Source organism: Oncorhynchus kisutch, linkage group LG7 (genome assembly GCF_002021735.2).
Source record: "Oncorhynchus kisutch isolate 150728-3 linkage group LG7, Okis_V2, whole genome shotgun sequence".
Lineage (NCBI taxonomy): Eukaryota > Metazoa > Chordata > Actinopteri > Salmoniformes > Salmonidae > Oncorhynchus > Oncorhynchus kisutch.
In genome coordinates, this window is record NC_034180.2 from 6,645,552 (window position 1) to 6,665,593 (window position 20,042).

The 20,042-nt window shown below is 43.5% G+C and overlaps 1 protein-coding gene across 2 annotated transcripts; it reads left to right on the top strand.

Annotated features, from left to right (window-relative positions):
- Positions 1-8,419: 8,419 nt before the first annotated feature.
- Positions 8,420-18,855, top strand: LOC109894091 (zinc finger E-box-binding homeobox protein zag-1-like). 2 transcript variants are annotated; one of them, XM_031828120.1, is made up of 7 exons: positions 8,420-8,900; positions 9,419-9,549; positions 9,725-9,886; positions 12,564-12,716; positions 15,341-15,452; positions 15,658-15,779; positions 17,345-18,855. In XM_031828120.1, exons 1-7 carry the CDS (start codon positions 8,642-8,644, stop codon positions 18,353-18,355), a joined length of 1,950 nt encoding a protein of 649 aa, XP_031683980.1. In that variant the 5' UTR covers positions 8,420-8,641; the 3' UTR covers positions 18,356-18,855. The 2 variants fall into 2 exon arrangements, with proteins under 2 accessions (XP_031683980.1, XP_020342911.2); XM_020487322.2 differs by lacking the exon at positions 17,345-18,855 and having other exon boundaries at positions 8,423-8,900; positions 15,658-17,308.
- Positions 18,856-20,042: the final 1,187 nt, after the last annotated feature.

Sequence of the window (20,042 nt, forward strand, 5' to 3'; positions counted from 1 at the left end):
CCCAACAGAAGTTGAGGGCCTGGGGAAACCAGCAGCAACCCAGAGGTTTCTCCCACCCCCATCACTCTCTTGACCATCCCCTCCCTCTCACTGTCGGCCAATCTCACCCTCCTCTTCATTCTCTTCTTTGGTGATGGTGGCAGTGGAGAGATACCACCCTCCCTCCCCGCCAGCTCCTCCACCATACCCCTCATCTCTTCCACCAGGGCACTTTCCCCCCACTCCACTTGCTCTTCCATCGTCTCCTTCTCCACCACCCCTCCCTCGCTTTCTTCTCTCTCATGCTCCTCCACTCGCTTGCCTTCTTCCGCTGCTTTTCCTGGTTCTCCTACTCCCGTGCCTTCCGTTTCCTTCTCTCTTCCATCCGCCGCTTCTTGCTCCTCCTCCTTCCTTGCGACCCTCCCCTCTGGACCTGTACTCTGGTCATGAGGCATTCTTCCTTCCCCTCCTCTTCTTCCACCATCCCCCGCTCCTACTCCCCCCCCAGCCACAGACGCGTATGACCTCTGATGAGCCGGGCACCCCCGCCACAGGTGTGCTAACGAGCCACACCCGTGGCACGCCTTAGGCTCGTCACAATCCTTCGCCTCGTGCTCCCCAGATCCACAAAATCTGCATTTTCTTGCGCTGCACAAGGCGAAGATGTGGCTATAGGCCATACAGCGCCTGCAAAATGGAGGCTGACGTGCATAAAACAACGTCCCCCTGTCAGCCCCCAGGGAGAACATAGCAGGAGGATGGAGGTAGCCACCATGTCCCTTTGGGTCCTCCTTGAGGAGGGCCTGGAAGCCTCTCCTCCCATTCCAAAACCCAAGGGAGTCTTTGAGGTGCCTTGCTGAGGAGACGTTATCCATGTATCTCCCCAGAAAGGCCCTCACCTTTTCGTCCTTAACGTATGGGTTGTATATGTTGACAGTTACAACCCTAAAGTTGTTCCTCGCCAGGCTTGTTATTTCATAGTGGCTCATCGGCCTCTCACCTCCCACTGCTCTTGCCCTTCTCAGGATATCATCGTGTTTCTCCTCAGTATGTAGTGCCACGTCATATGCTCCCTCCAACGAGTTGCCTTGGAAACAAAACACGTCCTTCACCGTCAGCTTTAGAATCCCCATCAATATAGTCCTTCCAAAAGTGTCCCGTCCTAAAGGCTCCAACTCCTTTTCCTTCCAAGCAAACCGAATCGTGTTGGCCAGCCCAATCCCAGGGACCGACCGTGTTGGTGGATTTTGCACCATCTCCGCAAGGAGAATGGCGAACCCGGCTCACGTTCTCTTCTCTTCCAAAACAAGGAAAAAAGAAAAACCAAAGTGACTGAGCCTATCTGGTGCAAACAAACACAGAGACAGGAACAATCACCCACGAAACACTCAAAGAATATGGCTGCCTAAATATGGTTGCCAATCAGAGACGATAAACACGATATCAGAGACGATATCAGAACGATAAACACCTGCCTCTGATTGAGAACCACTTCAGGCAACCATAGACTTTTCTAGAAAACCCCAATATATCCACAATCCCAATACCTACAAAAAAAAACAAGACTAAACACAGCACATAATAAACCCATGTCACACCCTGGCCTGACCAAAATAATAAAGAAAACACAAAATACTAAGACCAGGGCGTGACATGATCAAATCGGTTAATGAGAAATTATGTTATCTTGTTATTTGCTTAAAAATTTGACTTTGTTTCCTTGAATTCCTTGGCTTCCTTCGAACATATTGTCACATATTGTCACATATTGTCCTTCGAAACATATTGTCACAACAATGAGCCAGATATTTCACCGGATGTTTAAATGTGAAGCATCCATTTGGTGTTGCCACTCACGACCAAATATGGTGATGAGAGGAAGCCCAGTGGTCGACAGTGAGAGAAAATGGAGCGAGATTGATTTTGGCCGACATTCTGTTCATTTTCTCATCAATTAAACATTTGATCTCAATACAGTTTTCTGCTTTCAAAACTATAATCTGTTAGGAACAGAGTGGACTAAGTTTGGCAGACTTTACCCTTTGCCAAAACACAATACCTCATAATGACAAAACCAAAAAAAGTTTTGTTTGAAATGTTTGCTCATTTACAACCTCAAGTCTTCTTGGGGATGACGCTACAAGCTTGGCACACCTGTATTTGGGGAGTTTCTCCCATTTTTCTCTGCAGATCCTCTCAAGCTCTGTCAGGTTGGATGGGGAGCGTCGCTGCACAGCTATTTTCTGGTCTTTCCAGAGATGTTTGATCGGGTTCATGTCCGGACTCTGGAGGTGTTTTGTCGTCTTTTTTAAAATCAGATTTTACTGCCCTTCTGACATGAATTCTACAAGGTGATGCTTTCAAACGTTGCTCAATTCATATCAAGGGACCTAACGTGTACCAGGAAAACATTCCCCACACCATAACACCAGCCTGTACTGTTGACACCGGGCAGGATGGGGCCATGGACCCATGCTGCTTACGCCAAATCCTGAATCTGCCATCAGCATGACGCAACAAGAACCGGGATTCTGCTGCAATGGCCCATCCGTGACAAGGACCAAATAGTTGTGCGTTCCGAGATGCCGTTCTACGCCGGTATTTTCCTGTTTGTGGCCCACCTGTTAGCTTGCACAATTCTTGCCATTCTCCTTCGACTTCTCTCATCAACAAGCTATTTTTGGCCACAGGACTGCCGCTGACTGGATGTTTTTTTGTTTGTCGCACAATTCTCGGTAAACCCTAGACACTGTCATGCATTGTAAGCTCAAGAGGCCGGCCGTTTCTGAGATACTGGAAGCGGCACGCTTGGCACCAACGGTCATATCACGCTCAAAGTCGCTTAGGTCACTAATTTTTCCCATACTAACGTTCAATCGAATAGTAACTGAATACCTCAATGCCTGTCTGCCTGCTTTATATAGCAAGCCATGGCCACGTGACTCACTGTCTCTAGAAGCAAACCATTCTTGCGAACGGATTATTGTACCAAATAAACTGGCCACTTAGTGTATTTAGTACTAGCTTATTGCTTGCCATCCATTCTAAAAACGGACTGCAGCTCTTTGTTAAGTGTAGTAGGGATTTCACTTGTGTGGTAGGTGATGTATACTAATGTTGAATCATCAGCATAGATAAACACAGGCTTTACTCAATGCTAGTGGTAGATAATTTGTAAAAATAGAAAAAAGTATGGGGCAAGATGGCTACCTTGAGGTATGCCAAGCTCTACCTGGTTTAAGTTTAGAGAGGCTTCCATTGTCTGTGTTCTGTTAGATAGGTAACTCTCAATCAACGATATCGCATAGGATGTAAAGCCATAACACATTTTTTCACCAGCACACTATGATCGATAAAGTCCAAAGCTGCACTGAATTCTAACAAAAAAGCTCCCACAATCTTTTTCACAGTATTTTTTTCAATTTCTTTCAGCCAATCATCAGTCATTTGTGTTAGTGCCGTACATGTTACGTGCCCTTCCCTATAAGCGTGCTGAAAGTCAGATGTCAAATTGTTTAATGTAACATAGCATTGTATCTGGTGAAACACAATTTCTTCCAGAAGTTCACTAACGGTTGGTAGTAGGCTGATTGGTCGGCTGTTTGAACCAGTAAAGGGTGTTTTGCTCTTCTTGGGTAACGGTATGACTTTTGCTTCCCTCCAGGCATGATGGCATACACTTTCCTGTAGGCTTAGATTGAAGACATGGCAAATAGGAGTGGCAATATAGTCAGTCCACTACCATCCTCAATAATTTTCTATCCAATTTGTCAGTGCTAAGTTGTTTGTCATTATAGATAGATAACACTACCTTTTCCCCGCTTCCACACTCACAATAGGGAATTCAAAGTTACAATGCGTGTCTTTCATAATTTGGTCAGGTATGCATGGGTATGAAGGTTCAGAGTTTGTTGTTGTCATGCCTAAATTTGCTAACCTTGTCAATGAAAAAGTTATTAAAGTAGTTGGCAATATCGGAGAGTTTTGTGATGAATGAGCCATCTGATTCAATGAAGGATGGAGCCGAGTTCGCCTTTTTGCCCAAAATCTCATTTAAGGTGCTCCAAAGCATTTTACTATCATCCTTTATATAATTTATCTTCGTTTCATAGTACAGTTTCTTCTTTTTGTTTAGTTTAGATACATGATTTCTCAATTTACAGCACGTTTGACAATCGGCTGTGCAGCCAGACTTATTTGCCATTCTTTTTGCCTTGTCCCTCTCAACCATACAATTGTTTTATTCCTCATCAATCCACGGGGAATTAGATGTTTTTACAGTCCGTTTCTTAATGGGTGCATGGTTATTAGTAACTGGAAAAAGCAATTTCATAAATGTTTCTCCTCATTTACACACAACAGACCAGCAAATATTATAGACATCTTCAAAATAGGACTCCTTACTCAACCTCATGTATGATCTCTCATACACAATTTTAGGCCCAGCCTTTGGAACTTTGGTTTCTGATCACTTTATCCGATGGGTGTGGATACTTCTTTAGAGCAGATTTCTGCAGCATTAGTGAAGATGTGATCAACACACGTGGATGATTTATTTCCTGTGCTGTTTGTATGTAGGTTGAATGATTACCTGAACCAGATTGCAAGCACGGGTTACATTTGGAAGATTTTTGTTGAGTGGACAGCTTGATGACAACCAGTCAATATTTAGGTCACTCAGAAAATATACCTCTCTGTTAATATCACATACACCATTGAGCATTTCACACATTATCTAGATACTTACTGTTAGCACTCGGTGGTCTATAGCAACTTCTCTTTGTGCCTCTGTAGCTTTCTCCCTCATCATTATTCACAATTCATATTCATAATTATCCATAATCATGGTAGCATTTATATTAATGTAGCAGTGTTCAGAAACATATTCTATTCTTAATTACAATAAAAGTTACTTCAAAATGACACAGTATTCATTATTTGCCATTTGTTTATATCGCTTCATAGGAAACATTTGATCTCAAATCCAAAATGCTGGAATAGGCTATAGAGCCAAATTAAAAGCTTGTCCAAATAAATAAGTAAGGCAGTGTACATAACCATGTCACTGCGTTTAGTCTACAGTCCTTGGCCTCAAGTGGTTTGCAGTAAATGGCCTATAATCTACCTTCAGGTCTAGTGATGATTGAGATGAAATATTAAACATGAACTAAAGTCCACCTGTACTTGATATTCCAGACCGACTGGTCTTTACAAACTGGGTCAGAGTGTGTGACCTGTTTACTTCTGTTTAGGAGGGTGGTAAACAACAAATCAAAGTTTATTGGTCATGTACACAGTTTAGCAGATGTTATAGCAGGTGCAGTGAAATGCTTATATTACTAGCTCCTGACAATGCTGTAAAATGTCAAACAGGTACACAAACAATCAATAACTGCGGTTAAGGGTGAAAGGCCACTGGTTTGAATCCCAGCGATGACTAGGTGTAAAATCTGCCCTTGAGTAAGGCACTTAACCCTAACTGCTCCTGTAAGTCGCTTGGGATAAGAGCGTCTGCTAAATGACAAAAATGCAAATGTAAATGCATTTTAGAACTGTAAGAACAACAGTAATTCAAGAAATGTCAGCGCGAATCCAATTTACAACCCAAACAAACATATTAACATACTCCTCATTAACCCTTTGTTAACTTGAATTTGAAACAGGCTTGTAAATACCTGTTTTTAGAGAGACAGTATACCTAGGCTAGATAAACCTAGGTTAGAATGTGCATCTGATGCACATTCAAATGTCATAAAAAAATCATCATTGCAGAGCTCTCCCTGTCCTCTGCTGTGCCCTGATTGTATTACTACTGATGATATTTGGAAATGTGCATGTACACCCTGGCCCATCTACTGTTGCTATCCCCAATTCTGACTTATGCTCTGATATCTGCTTCACTGATTTCTACTCTTGTAAAAGCCTGGGTTTTCTGCACGTTAACACTAGAAGCGTATTACCTAAAATTTATAAATTGAAAGTGTGGGTTCACGGCTCCAATCCAGATGTGTTGGTCATTACTGAGACGTGGTTAAGAAAGAGTGTTTTGAACACGAATGTTAACCTTTCTGGTTATAACCTTTTTCGGTAAGACAGATCTTCCAAAGGTGGTGGAGTGGCAATCTTTACCAAGGAACACCTTCAGTGCTCGGTTGTCTCCAGCAAGTCTGTCCCCAAACAATTTGATTTGCTGGTTTTAAGCATTAAACTTTCAAATAGCTCTTTGTTGACTGTCGCTGGGTGTTATCGTTCACCATCAGCACCGGCCTGTACTCTACCTGCCCTAAACTCTTTCCTGGCCCCTTACACTAAGTCTGAATTTGTCCTACTAGGTGACCTAAACTGGGACATGCTTAAACAACCTTATCAAGTCCTAAAGCAATGGGACTACCTAAATCTTTCTCAGATTATTACCAATCCCACAAGGTATCTCCAAACACCCAGAAAATGCTACTCTCCTTGATGTTATCCTCACAAATAATCCTCTTAGGTATCAGTCTGGTGTTTTCTGTAATGACCTTAGTGATCACTGTTTTACAGCCTGTGTTTGTAATGGCTGCTCAATGAAACAACCTGTCCTGATTTGTCATAGACACTTGCTAAACAACTTTAATGAGCAAGCCTTCCTTCATGACCTTGCCTCTGTAAATTGGTTTAGAATCAGCTTGATCCCCTCTGTCGAAGACACTTGGACCTTATGTTTTGATATTTTCAGTGGTATTGTGAACAAACACGCCCCCCATAAAGAAAATGATAATTAAAACCAGGTTCAGCCCTGGATGCCACCATTGCCTTTGATTCTAAGCAATATTGTGCTGCTATTTGTATTGACTTGGCCAAAGCTTTTGATACGGTAGACTATTCCATTCTTGTGGGCCGGCTAACGAGTATAGGTGTCACTGAGGGGGTCTTTGGCCTGGTTTGCTAACTTATCTCTCTCAAAGAGTGCAGTGTATAAAGTCAGAACATCTGCTGACTCAGCCACTGCCTGTCTCCAAGGGAGTACCCCAAGGCTTGATCCTAGGCCCCACGCTCTTCCCAATTTACATCAACAACGTTGCTCAGGCAGTAGGAAGCTCTCATTTATTTATATGCAAATGCTTCAGTCTTATACTCAGTTGGCCCTTCCCCGGATTTTGTGTTAAACACTCTACAACAAAGATTTCTTAATGTACTACAATCTTTCTCTGCCCTTAACCTTGTTCTGAACACCTCCAAAACAAAGGTCATGTGGTTTGGTAAGAAGAATGCCCTCTCCCCACTGGTGTGATTACTACCTCTCAGGGTTTAGAGCTTGAGGTAGTCACCTCATACAAGTACTTGGGAGTATGGCTAGATGGTACACTGTCCTTCTCTCAGCACATATCAAAGCTGCAGGCTAAGGTTACATCTCCAATTGGTTTACTCTATCGTAATTGCTCCTCTTTCACCCCAGGTGCCAAACTAACACTGATTCAGATGACCATCCTACCTATGCTAGATTACGGAGACGTAATTTATAGATTGGCAGGTAAGGGTGCTCTTGAGCGGCTAGATGTTCTTTACCATTCAACCATCAGATTTGCCACCAATGTTCCGTATAGGACACATCACTGTACTCTATACTCCACTGTAAACTGATCATCTCTGTATACTCGTCGTAAGACCCACTTGTTGATGCTTATTTATAAAACCATCTTAGGCCTCACTCCCCCCTATCTGAGATACCTACTGCAGCCCTCATCCTCCACAAACAATGCCCGTTCTTCCAGTCACATTCTGTTAAAGGTCTCCAAAGCACACACATCTCTGGGTCGCTCGTCTTTTCAGTTCACTGCAGCTAGCAACTGGAATGAGCTGCAAAAAACACTCAAACTCTTCATTCAATGACTAAATCATGGACACTCTTACTGACAGTTGTGGCTGCTTTTTGTGGCTGCTTTGTGTGATGTATTGTTGTCTCTAACTTCTTGCCCTTTGTGCTGTTGTGCCCAATAATGTTTGTACCATGTTTTGTGCTGCTGCCATGTTGTGTTGCTACCACGCTGTGTTGTCATGTGTTGCTGCCATGCTATGTTGTTGTCTTAGGTCTCTCTTTATGTAGTGTTGTGGTGTCGCTTGTCATGATGTGTTTTGGCCTATATTCTTATTTCTAATCTCAGCCCCCATCCCCGCAGGAGATCTTTTGTGCTTAACTGACATGCCTAGTTCAATAAAGGTTCAATAAAAAAAATAAAGGACAGTTGAATATTTACCTTAATGAGGTGATGTAGATGGAATAAAATAATTATATTGTATTCTATTCTACTATGTTCTTGCTAACACACTGTTCTTTATAAACAAATTTGATCTGAGCTTGAAAGATACTTGAATTGGAGCCTTGACTTGTAACGTAATAATCAGTACCGTTTTTCAAAAAACAGTGCGCATACCCTACATTTAGCCACACCTTTTGCGCTATGACGCCTGCATTAATATTCGTTCAGTGTAAACGGAAGTGAACAGTGACCAGGAAAATGTCCACGTTAGCGGTTTATTGTCGTTTATTATCACCATGGAATTCAAAATATGACTAATTTAACTTCCCAGCATTACATATTCAACACATGTAGTCTTTAATTCGCTTTAGAGAAAATACTTGTTCGATATACATTATCTAGGTAACGCTAGCTAGCTGCTAACAATGGCTAACTGTATGGTTTTTCACACTCAAATAGCCTCCATCATGGAGGTTCTAGCGAATGCAGCCGTGGCCGATATCTGTAAAATCGTAGACGACGACTATGCAGTGTTTCGTTTGGAAATAACTCAAAGCCAGAAAGAAAATAGGGCATTGCGGAGGAAACTACAGCTACTGGAACTGAAGACCGCACGAGAGCGCGTCCTCGTCAGTCGTCCCAGTAGTGTCAAGATCCTCGACCGATACAGAGGAATCGCAAGAGGTACATCAGTGGAGGCTGCTGACTCATAATACTGGCTGGAATGGAGCAAATGGAATGACATCAAACACATTGATTCACATCATTCTACTAATTATGTTCCAGCCATTACCATGAGCCCGTCCTCCCCAATTAAGGAGCCTCCAACCTCCCGTGGTGTTCATATATAGCTTAGCACCGTTTCCTTCTGCACGTGTTCAGATGTGTTACCCAGAATTTGGTCTTGGTCACTTTTTGGATAGTATGCAATAATTCCCCTGATTACTTAACTATCTTGCAAAGACAATATATCATATTCTAACCAGATTATTGATTACTGCATTTCCTATTATTTCCTCAATGAAAACAATGTGATGCATGGAACACAATACATCGATCAATAAATAGTATACCCAGAAGTTAAGCGAACTGTTATCTTTCATCCTTGCCAATTCTAGATCAAAACTGTCAATAGTGTACAACATAGTGGTAAGCATTGACAGTAAGTAACCTAATCACCTGTCCCCCAATCACTCTCTAAGGTGAAGGACATCTCACTGGAGGCTACAGGAGCTTTGTGAAGCCAGCGGGACACAATACATGGAGAGATGACCAACCAATCACAGTTGATGAGGGGAGTGGAACCTCAACCCAGCATGTTATCATGATAGAGGTTAGTGTTATAGTGTTGCGTTAAACATGTGAGTTACTTTGTATATCAAATATGGCCCTTTTATTTCGGAAAGGGTCCCCTCAGCTATGTACATCCTCATTTATCTGCCATAGAGGAGTTTGTGAGACTTCTCTATGACATTGTTATCCAATAGCCTCCTCTCATCTTGTGTCAGTCTGCAGAGGCTGCAGGTCCTGGGGTCAAGCTGGATAAGTCTGAAGAAGAGGAAGACCCACGACACAGAAGAGACATTCAGACTGGAGGGGCTGGAGCGCCCCCTGTAGCCACGGAGGACCCCACCCCAGCGCAGCCCAGGACCCAACCCAGCATCACGGAGGTCAGTGGAACGCTGAACACCGTCCTCAAGTCAGAGACCGACACAGAGACTGTAACTGTAACACAAAGGATTTTACACACAGGATCTGACCATAGGTCAGACCCGGAGCGACTGAGGCTGGGGGGACTGGGGTGTCCTCCTGCTCCAAGCTCAGAATATTTACTTTACGGTAACCCGAGCCAGAGGACGGTTCATTCCAATCCCGATTCAGGTGATGTGTTAAATGCTGGCGATGATCCGTGTTGTTCTTACACTACAGAGATGGACCCTGGCAACATGCCCTTGGGTTTAGAGAGACAGACTGATCTGTCTAGAGGGGACTGGAAGCGGTACAGTAGTAGTGTGTACTCTGAAGGATGCCTTGATAAGAAAGGGGAGGGTCTGGTCGGAGATGAAGTGACTGTGAAAGTGGAGGGCGACGTTCCTCCCACATGGAATGCAGATAGTCACCTAGGCGACGGACATTCACAGGGCATAGATTTCTTAGATTACAGGGAAAGGTTAGTGTCCACGTTGATGGGGCCTTCCGATTCACCGATGGGGCCTTCCGATTCAAACGGGTGTATGCTTTTCGATCAGTTATTGAACTCAAATGACAGGACTAGAGCCCAGGCTCGGGGAGGGGGAGCAACATCAGGCAATGTTAAAGAGAAACGGTTCCTCTGCATGTTCTGCAACAAAGGCTTCAGCTGCGCCCAGAAGGTGGAGATCCACCAGAGGGTCCACACAGGAGAGAAACCATACAGCTGCCCCCAGTGTCACATGCGCTTCGCCCAATCTGGCAGCCTGAAGAGGCACCAGAAGGTCCACACAGGGGAGAAACCCTTCAGCTGCTCCCAGTGTGATAAGAGGTTCTCTCGCCAGCACCTGCTGAAGACGCATCTGAAAGTCCACACAGGAGAGAGGCCGTTCGCCTGTACACACTGTGGGAAGAGGTTTTCAGAGAGGCGCTACCTCAAGATACACCAGAAGAAAAACCATTCCACTCTATAGCTTCTGACTTGTTGATCACCTGCATTAAAAACAAACATTGATTGCCATTGTTGTCAAGAGAAAAGATCCACAGATGCATTTGGAATAACAAGAGTAACAGATTTCAGTGTTGAATATTCAACACTACGTAAAGGTAGACGAAGCGAGATTATGTAGATCCGGGTTCCCCAACTGGCGGGTGAGTTTTCTGAGCAATTAAAACTAATACATTCGTATATGTTTTTTATTGTTGGACATAAAACACCAGCAAATTTAAGTATTCCCACGCCTAATGGAAAGATATATGTGATCATATACAAATTTAAGCAAGATTTGAAATTCTTACAGTGGGGCAAAAAAGTATTTAGTGAGCCACCAATTGTGCAAGTTCTCCCACTTAAAAAGATGAGAGAGTCCTGTAATGTTCATCATAGGTACACTTCAACTATGACAGACAAAATGAGAAAAAAAAATCCAGAAAATCACATTGTAGGATTTTTTATGAATTTATTTGCAAATTATGGTGGAAAATAAGTATTTGGTCAATAACAAAAGTTTATCTCAATACTTTGTTATATACTTTTTATGTGGGAGAACTTGCACAATTGGTGGCTGACTAAATACTTTTTTTACCCCACTGTATATCTTCGTCAAATATATCTGTTTGAGCTTCTTGCGGTCAATTTGCAGTCTACAAATTATAATTATGTTCCGGCTCCTTGACCATCTGCAAAAAATAAATCGGCCCATGGCTGAATCTAGTTGATGATCCCTGACTTAGATGCACAAAGTGAACAGCAGTAGTGGGTCAATTTCCGCAACAACGAAGAGTGTTGAAGCACGAGGCTAAACAAGGAACAATGTGAGTAACAGATTTCAGTGTTGAATATTCCTGGGTAGAATATTGCATCCAGACATTGTGTGATATATAAGCCTAACAAGTCTGTTTCAGATTGTTTGTACTGTACATTTGATGTTAAAAATGCATTACTTCCATTCAACTACCAACAGAAATTCCCCACGGCTATTTTTATGAGAAAAGAAATGCAGTTTATCCAGTAAATACAGATGTGTATCTGAGACGTGTATGTGTGATTTTCATATGGCCTATTTAAAGTATTTTTTATTTAATAAACACAAAATGGGACTTTTCATTCGAAGACTTTCATTGAGACTCTTTAGTATACATCCCATCTGATCTCACCCTGTTCTGCATAAACACGACGTTATAACCAATATACTCTATAAACTTACTAAATATACCTACACATACCCACCACAGGAGGCTGCTGAGAGGAGCATGGCAAATGGAATGACGTCAAACACCTGGAAACCATGTGTTTGATACCATTCCACCTATTCCACTCCAGTCATTAACACAAGCCCGTCCTCCCTAATTAAGGTGCTACCAACCTCCTGTGATACCCACACGCTAACAAACACCTCCTGTACACATCAGAATAGTTTTGTCAGGTTTGTCTGATGACTTTTGACTTATCATAGCTGACTTGCTTTAACCCACAACATCATATTTATGTCCACCATGATGGGTTTAACAACAATGAAGTCATTCTCTAACTACAGTATGGGACTCAAATGGAGTGGGGATGGGTAAACATTCCATGTTGAAAGTGTGTTTGTTATCTGTGTGTGTGTACCTGAGGGAGTGTATGTCTGTGTAATCTTTATCACCTGTCTCTTCCAGGAGGTGGAGGGTCCAGAGGTGCTGCTGGTGAAGGAGGAGGGTCTGGGGAACCCTGAGGAGACCATGGTCATGGAGGACAACCAGACTACACCTCCTCCTGAACCCGCAGAGGAACCAGCTGAGCAGCACAGAGCCACACACAGTCTCACTGAGGTGACCCCACTGTCTGTATGGTGTTAAGTCAGTCGCGTATCCACAAAGCCACTCAGAGTGCTGATCTAGGATCAGTTTAGCCTTTTAGAGCATAATGAATAAGATTTATATAGAAGGATCCTGGATCAGCAATCCTACTCTGAAACTCTTTGTGGATACGGGCCCAGGTTTTTAATAATTTTGTCTTAAGTGTGGGACCATGCCTTTGAACTGTCAAACTATTAAACAGTTTGTGGTGGGAATTCTACACATAGGATACTCAAAGTCAATCTTAAATGAATCATTGTTTATTACCAGCATGCTGAAGAGGTCACAGTCAAACTTAGATGCATAAGGTATCAGTCTGAAGTGAGCCCTACCGGGGCAGTCCCGTATGCTCTCTTATATATTTACACAGGCAAGTTATATTTGATGATTTAGCTCATTCATCATTCATAATTAATTCATGGTTCATGCTTGTGACAGACCAATACCTCACGAGGCATCTTCTCTACAAGCTGAGACATTGAAACTGAGAGAGCCTTTCAAATCAAATCAAATTGTATTGGTCACATACACATGGTTAGCAGATGTTAATGTGAGTGTAGCGAAAGGCTTGTGCTTCTAGTTCCGACCATGCATTAATATCTAACAAGTAATCTAACCTAACAATTTCACTACAACTACCTTATACACACAAGTGTAAAGGAATGAATAAGAATATGTACCGGTACATATAAATATATGGATGAGCGATGGCCGAACGGCATAGGCAAGACGCAGTAAATGGTATAGAGTACAGTATATACATATGAGATAAGTAATGTAGGGTATGTAAACATTATATAAAGTGGCATTGTTTAAAGTGGCTAGTGATATATTTATTACATAAATGTTTCATTATTAAAGTGGTTACAGATGAGTCAGTATGTTGGCAGCAGCCACTCAATGTTAGTGATGGCTGTTTAACAGTCTGATGGCCTTGAGATAGAAGCTGTTTTTCAGTCTCTCGGTCCCCGCTTTTGACGCACCTGTACTGACCTCGCCTTCTGGATGAACAGGCAGTGGCTCGGGTGGTTGTTGTCCTTGATGATTTTTTTGGCCTTCCTGTGACATCGGGTGGTGTAGGCAGGTAGTTTGCCCCCGGTGATGCGTTGTGCAGACCTCACTACCCTCTGCAGAGCCTTGCGGTTGTGGGCGGAGCAGTTTCCGTACCAGGCGGTGATACAGCCCTACAGGATGCTCTCGATTGTGCACCTGTAGAAGTTTGAGTGTTTTTGGTAACAAGCCAAATTTCTTCAGCCTCCTGAGGTTAAAGAGGCGCTACTGCGCCTTCTTCACCACGCTGTCTGTCTGTGTGGGGGGACCATTTCAGTTTGTCCGTGATGTGTACGACGAGGAACTTAAAACTTTCCACCTTCTCCACTACTGTCCCGTCGATGTGGATAGGGGGCTGCTCCCTCTGCTGTTTCCTGAAGTCCACGATCATCTCCTTGTTTTGTTGACATTGAGTGTGAGGTTATTTTCCTGACACCACACTCCGAGGGCCGTCAGGAAGTCCAGGACCCAGTTGCACAGTGCGGGGTCGAGACCCAGGGTCTCGAGCTTAATGACAAGTATGGAGGGTATTATGGTGTTAAATGCTGAGCTGTAGTCGATTAACTACATTCTTACATAGGTATTCCTCTTGTCCAGATGGGTTAGGGCAGTGTGATTGCGATTGCGTCGTCTGTGGACCTATTGGGGTGGTAAGCAAATTGGAGTGGGTCTAGGGTGTCAGGTAGGGTGGTGATATGGTCCTTGACTAGTCTCTCAAAGCACTTCATGATGACGGAAGTGAGTGCTACGGGGCGATAGTCATTTAGCTCAGTTACCTTAGCTTTCTTGGGAACAGGAACAATGGTGGCCCTCTTGAAGCATGTGGGAATAGCAGACTGGGATAAGGATTGATTGAATATGTCTGTAAACACACCAGCCAGCTGGTCTGTGCATGCTCTTGAGGACGCGACTGGGGATGCCGTCTGGGCCGGCAGCCTTGCGAGAGTTAACACGTTTAAATGTTTTACTCACGTTGGATGCAGTGAAGGAGAGCCCGCAGGTTTTTGTAGCGGGCCGTGTCAGTGGCACTGTATTGTCCTGAAAGCGAGCAAATAAGTTGTTTAGTTTGTTTGGGAGCAAGACATCGTGGTCTGCGACGGGGCTGGTTTTCCTTTTGTAGTCCGTGATTGACTGTAGACCCTGCCACATACCTTTCGTGTCTGAGCCGTTGAATTGCAACTCTACTTTGTCTCTATACTGACACTTAGCTTGTTTGATTGCCTTGCGGAGGGAATAGCTATACTGTTTGTATTCGGTCATGTTTTCGGTCACCTTGCCCTTTCTTTCTCAAAACAAAGTTTTGGGCATACTGCCAAATTGCAGATACTGATAGTGAGGATTGGTTCAATCAGTCACTTGAATGAACACAGAAATTGATTAAAGCACAAATATACAATTTGTCATCATAAGTGTCAAGTAATCAAATCAACTAACATGTTTGCATAGTACTCATCGCAATCCCTCATTGCCCAATCAGAAGATGCTCCATAGCGGGGTGCTCATCAGATTGCTTGATCCAACATCCTCTCACTCTGTACCTCTTACAGTCAGTAGACATGAAGGATGGGAAGCCTGATCTGCTGCTAGTCAAAGAGGAGACAATAGAAGACGAACCAGAGAGCATTGACCTGCTGAGTGGACTAAAGATGGGGGAGCAAGGTAAGGGAGAAGTACATACAGTAATAGATATTCAATCGGAATAGTGATGCACCTGTCTATTTTTTTTCTCTTCATTCATAACTGCAATTTATGTTTACATACAAAACCACACATTATAATGAATGAACTTGACCAGGTAAAAAATCGACATACGTGGAGTTCTCTGCCGTGTTTGTAAAGTCTATTTTGTAACCTCTTCCTGCAGATGGTTGGCTGGAGGCTAACAGAGGAGACTGGGAGGCCATCTTAGATTCCCAGACCGGTGCAGTCAAGCGCCCAGGGGACAATATCACTAAGCAGGCCAGGACCAGAGGCAACATAGTGGAGGTCAGTGGATGGGACAGTGTCTTCAACTCTGGGCTGGGGAACAACACTGTTAACCACAACCAGAAACAGACAGTGGAACACAAAACAACAACCGATCTTAGACTCCATGAAAACAGACTGGCTATGACCAGGACGAGGCATAGATTTGGTCTGCAGGGACAGGGAGGTGTCTGTATGCGGCGGGAGAGAACAGATACAGACTCGGCTAGCGATGCTCCGTCCTGCTCCTATAGTTGTGATTCAGAGAGACTGATGGCGCCTCAGGTTAACCACCTAACAGATGCTGCCTTCAGCCTGCCTTCTATAGGATCTATGAACTGGAACATGGACCCTGCGACAACACAGACACTTCCTGGCCTTCGTCCACATCACACCCTCCTTATGTTAAACCAAACCTCAGACAATGCCAGTGCCTCAACACTAAATGGCTACACAAGTCCATTGACAAATGACGCTATCAGTAGAGCCGGTGGCAAAGAGAAGCGCTTCCCCTGTTCATTCTGTGGGAAAGCCTTCAGTTTTCCCAAACAAGTGGAAATCCACCAGAGGATGCACACGGGGGAGAAACCATTCAGCTGCCAACTGTGTGAGAAGAGGTTCTCCCATCAGCACCACCTGAAGAGGCACCAGAGGGTCCACACAGGGGAGAAACCTTTCAGCTGCCCCCAGTGTGAGAAGAGGTTCTCCCACCAGCACCAGCTGAAGATGCACCTGAAGGTCCACACGGGAGAAAGGCCGTTCGCCTGTATGCATTGCGGGAAGAGTTTCTCAGAGAGGAGCTACCTCAGGATACACCAGCAGAAAATGCACACGGCCCATGTATAGAGTATTGTGACATGTAATGTAGTACTAGCTAGTTTGTTTGTAGTTAATTCTGTTGGTTTTCAATGAAGTAGGGAACCGGATGAGGTTAACTGAAGAAAGAATGAGTATGATGAGGCAGAGTAGATTATATGGTGAAGGTTGGTGTTTGTAAAAATGCTTCACTGATGAAGAGTGACACATTTTCTCCCTTTAGGTTATACTGGTGTTTTATAGTGAGATCATGATGGTGCCTTAATTCATGTTTATGTCACATGAAGTAGGGAAGCTGTGTCTTATGTAATGTTGAACCTTTTCCAATGTATTCTAAAAATATATATTTTTAAAGCAAGGGTACCAGATTTACAGAAAATGTCAAGTGTTACCATAGTGAGAAAAGTTATTATATTTGTCACATATCGTTTTGTGCAATAAAAGTACTGTACTTCATGTTATGTGAGTGTATGACCATTTTGTGAAATGAAATCCAAAATTGACACTGTGCTGACTGACTTGGTTAATTGTGTATCAGTGCAGGGACTGCGTTTCCCTTATTTCAGTCGAACCAAAACATACTTAATTCTTGAATCAACACATGGAATCGTTTAAAAATAAACTCCAATGGCTCCATATTGTTAGGTACTTGAATCACAGTGTTAGAGATGGGCTTGACTCTGGTTAACATTTTATAATGTCATGTTTCTGTGTACAGCAGTTTCTTATATAAACCTTTATATGCTCTTCTGTACAATTTGTGTTTACAGTCTGCAGTCCATGAGGACCTGCTGATTTCAGGTGTTGCTGGCAGGAGAGACTGGACCTCTGAAGTGGCTGGTCACAAACCCTGGCCCCGGACCCTGGATCAGGAGCCATCACTCTTCCTTCTAGAGTCGGAACCAGGACCGAACCGTGAGGGACAGAGACTCCACCACCACACAGAACACAACCAGTGGACAGGTGGACTGAACAACCTCAGTCCTGGTGGTCATCAGAGAGACAGAGGCTCCAGTCAGGGATCCAGTCTGCAGCCCAGACCCTTCTCTTCACAGTCTCAGTGCAGGGATGAAGCCGGGCCTGGGGCTGATAGAGATAGACCCTCCTGTTCCTATGATACAAACACCACAGTATCCATGATGAACAGAGCAGGTCACCCTGGGCTTCAGCCTTCACAGAGTGTAGTGGGAGACCCCCCTCGTGGTAGTCTATCAGCAAGTCTGTCTTCTCCTTCAGAGTCTCGTCTAATGCCTGGTGACTGGGTTCATAGGACGTCTGGGTCTACCCTTCCTCAGTTACCTCAGGTTTACCACACAAATACAGACAGGGTCAGGATGGGCGTTCACCACAAGAGGTACCTAGCCTATAACACAGCACACAATCCTAACAACACCCAAACAATGGCTAGAGGTCAAGGAGGGAGCTCAAAGACTAACGACCTGAGTGTGGTGGCTCCTGCTTCTACCTCCTCGGGGTCACAACGTGGGAAGCGATGCATTAGGACAGACGCCGACAAGCCATATGCCTGCCCCACGTGTGGGAAGCGCTTCTCTGAGGCGAACTATGTGAAGCAACACCAGACTGTTCATACCAAGGAGAGGCCCTTCAAGTGTAAGCTGTGTTACAAGAGCTTCTCCTTCCTGAGTAACCTTATCAGGCATAGGGGAGTCCACAATGGGGAGGAACCCTTCAGCTGTACCCAGTGTCACATGCACTTCGCCCATGCTGGCAACCTGAAGAGGCACCAGAGGGTCCACACAGGGGAGAAATCCTCCAGCTGACCCCATTGTGAGAAGAGATTCTCCAGCCAGCAACTACTGAAGATGCACCTGATGGTCCACACGGGAGAGAGGCCTTTCGCCTGTACGTACTGCAGGAAGAGGTTCTCAGAAAGGAGCTACCTCAGGATACACCAATAGAAAACCATTCCACTCTATAACATAGAAAGTAGCCATACCACTCAAACCCTGCATTAAAGACAAACATGAATTGTCAATTTTGTCAGCAGATGCATTTGGAGTTAACGAGAGTAACCATGTTGAATATTCCTGGTGCAAATATTGTATCCAGACATTGTGATATATAAGCCTAAAATGTCTGTTCATATTGTGTTTGGACTGTGTAGGCTATATGATGTTCACAAATACCATTCAACTACTTAATTTCTGTCCCAAGACACTTTTATTGAGAAAATTAATGTAGTTTATCATGCAGATTTATAGTTGAGACAGGTGTATTTAACACCTTTTTAAGTTTAATAAACACGAAATGTGACACTTCATTCTAAGACTTTCATTGACTAGTATACATCACATCTGATCTCATCACACCAGTGGAGGCTCCTCAGAGGCGGAAGGGGAGAAACATCCTCAGTGAATTTCATAGAAATAAAAATAGTGAACATTTTAAAAAGTTTACCTTTTTAGATAAGACTTTACTAAATATATTCACGCCACCAAATCATTGATTAAAATACATTGTTTTGCAATGAAGGTAAACAGTAGCCTCAACAGCACTCAGTAGGGTAGCACTATGGTATAGCCGGAGGACAGCTAGTTTCCGCCCTCCTCTGGGTACTTGACTTCAATGCAAAACCTAGGAGGCTCGTGGTTCTCACCTCCTTCCATAGACTTACACAGTAATTATGACAACTTACGGATGACGTCCTCCAACCTATCAGAGCTCTTGCAGCATGAACTGACATGTTTCCACCCAATCAAAGGATCAGAGAATGAATCTAATACTGAAAGCATAAGCTACAGCTAGCTAGCACGGCAGTGCATAAAATGTGGTGAGTAGTTCACTCAAAGAGCGAGAAAGACAATAGTTTAACAGTTTTGAACAAATTAGTTTTTTCAAAAATTAAGGTGAAGGAAGAGTCATTTCTTTCCGTTTCACTTACTTACAGTTGAAGTTTGAAGTTTACATACACCTTAGCCAAATACATTTGAACTCAGTTTTTCACAATTCCTGACATTTAATCCTAGTAAAAATTCCCTGTCTTAAGTCAGTTAGGATCACCACTTTATTTTAAGAATGTGAAATGACAGAATAACAGTAGAGAGAATTGTTTATTTCAGCTTTTATTTCTTTCATCACATGCCCAATGGGTCAGAAGTTTACAGACACTCAATTTAATATTTGGTAGCGTTGCCATTAAATTGTTTAACTTGGGTCAAACGTTACAGGTAGCCTTCCACAAGCTTCCTAAAATAAGTTGGGTGAATTTTGGCCCATTCTTCCTGACAGAGCTGGTGTAACTGAGTCAGGTTTGTTGGCCTCCTTGCTCGCACACCCTTTTTCAGTTCAGCCCACAAATTTTCTATAGGATTGAGGGTCAGGGCTTTGTGATGGCCACTCCAATAGCTTGACTTTGTTGTCCTTAAGCCATTTTGCCACAACTTTGGATGTGTGCTTGGGGTCATTGTCCATTTGAAAGACCCATTTGCGACCAAGCTTTAACTTCCT

Coding starts and splice junctions, on each gene's coding strand:
- LOC109894091 (XM_031828120.1), top strand. CDS start 8,642: ATGGCTAACTGTATGGTTTTTCACACTCAAATAGCCTCCATCATGGAG. Junction 9,887..12,563: donor CCCAACCCAGCATCACGGAG/GTCAGTGGAACG, acceptor TGTCTCTTCCAG/GAGGTGGAGGGTCCAGAGGT. Junction 12,717..15,340: donor CCACACACAGTCTCACTGAG/GTGACCCCACTG, acceptor TACCTCTTACAG/TCAGTAGACATGAAGGATGG.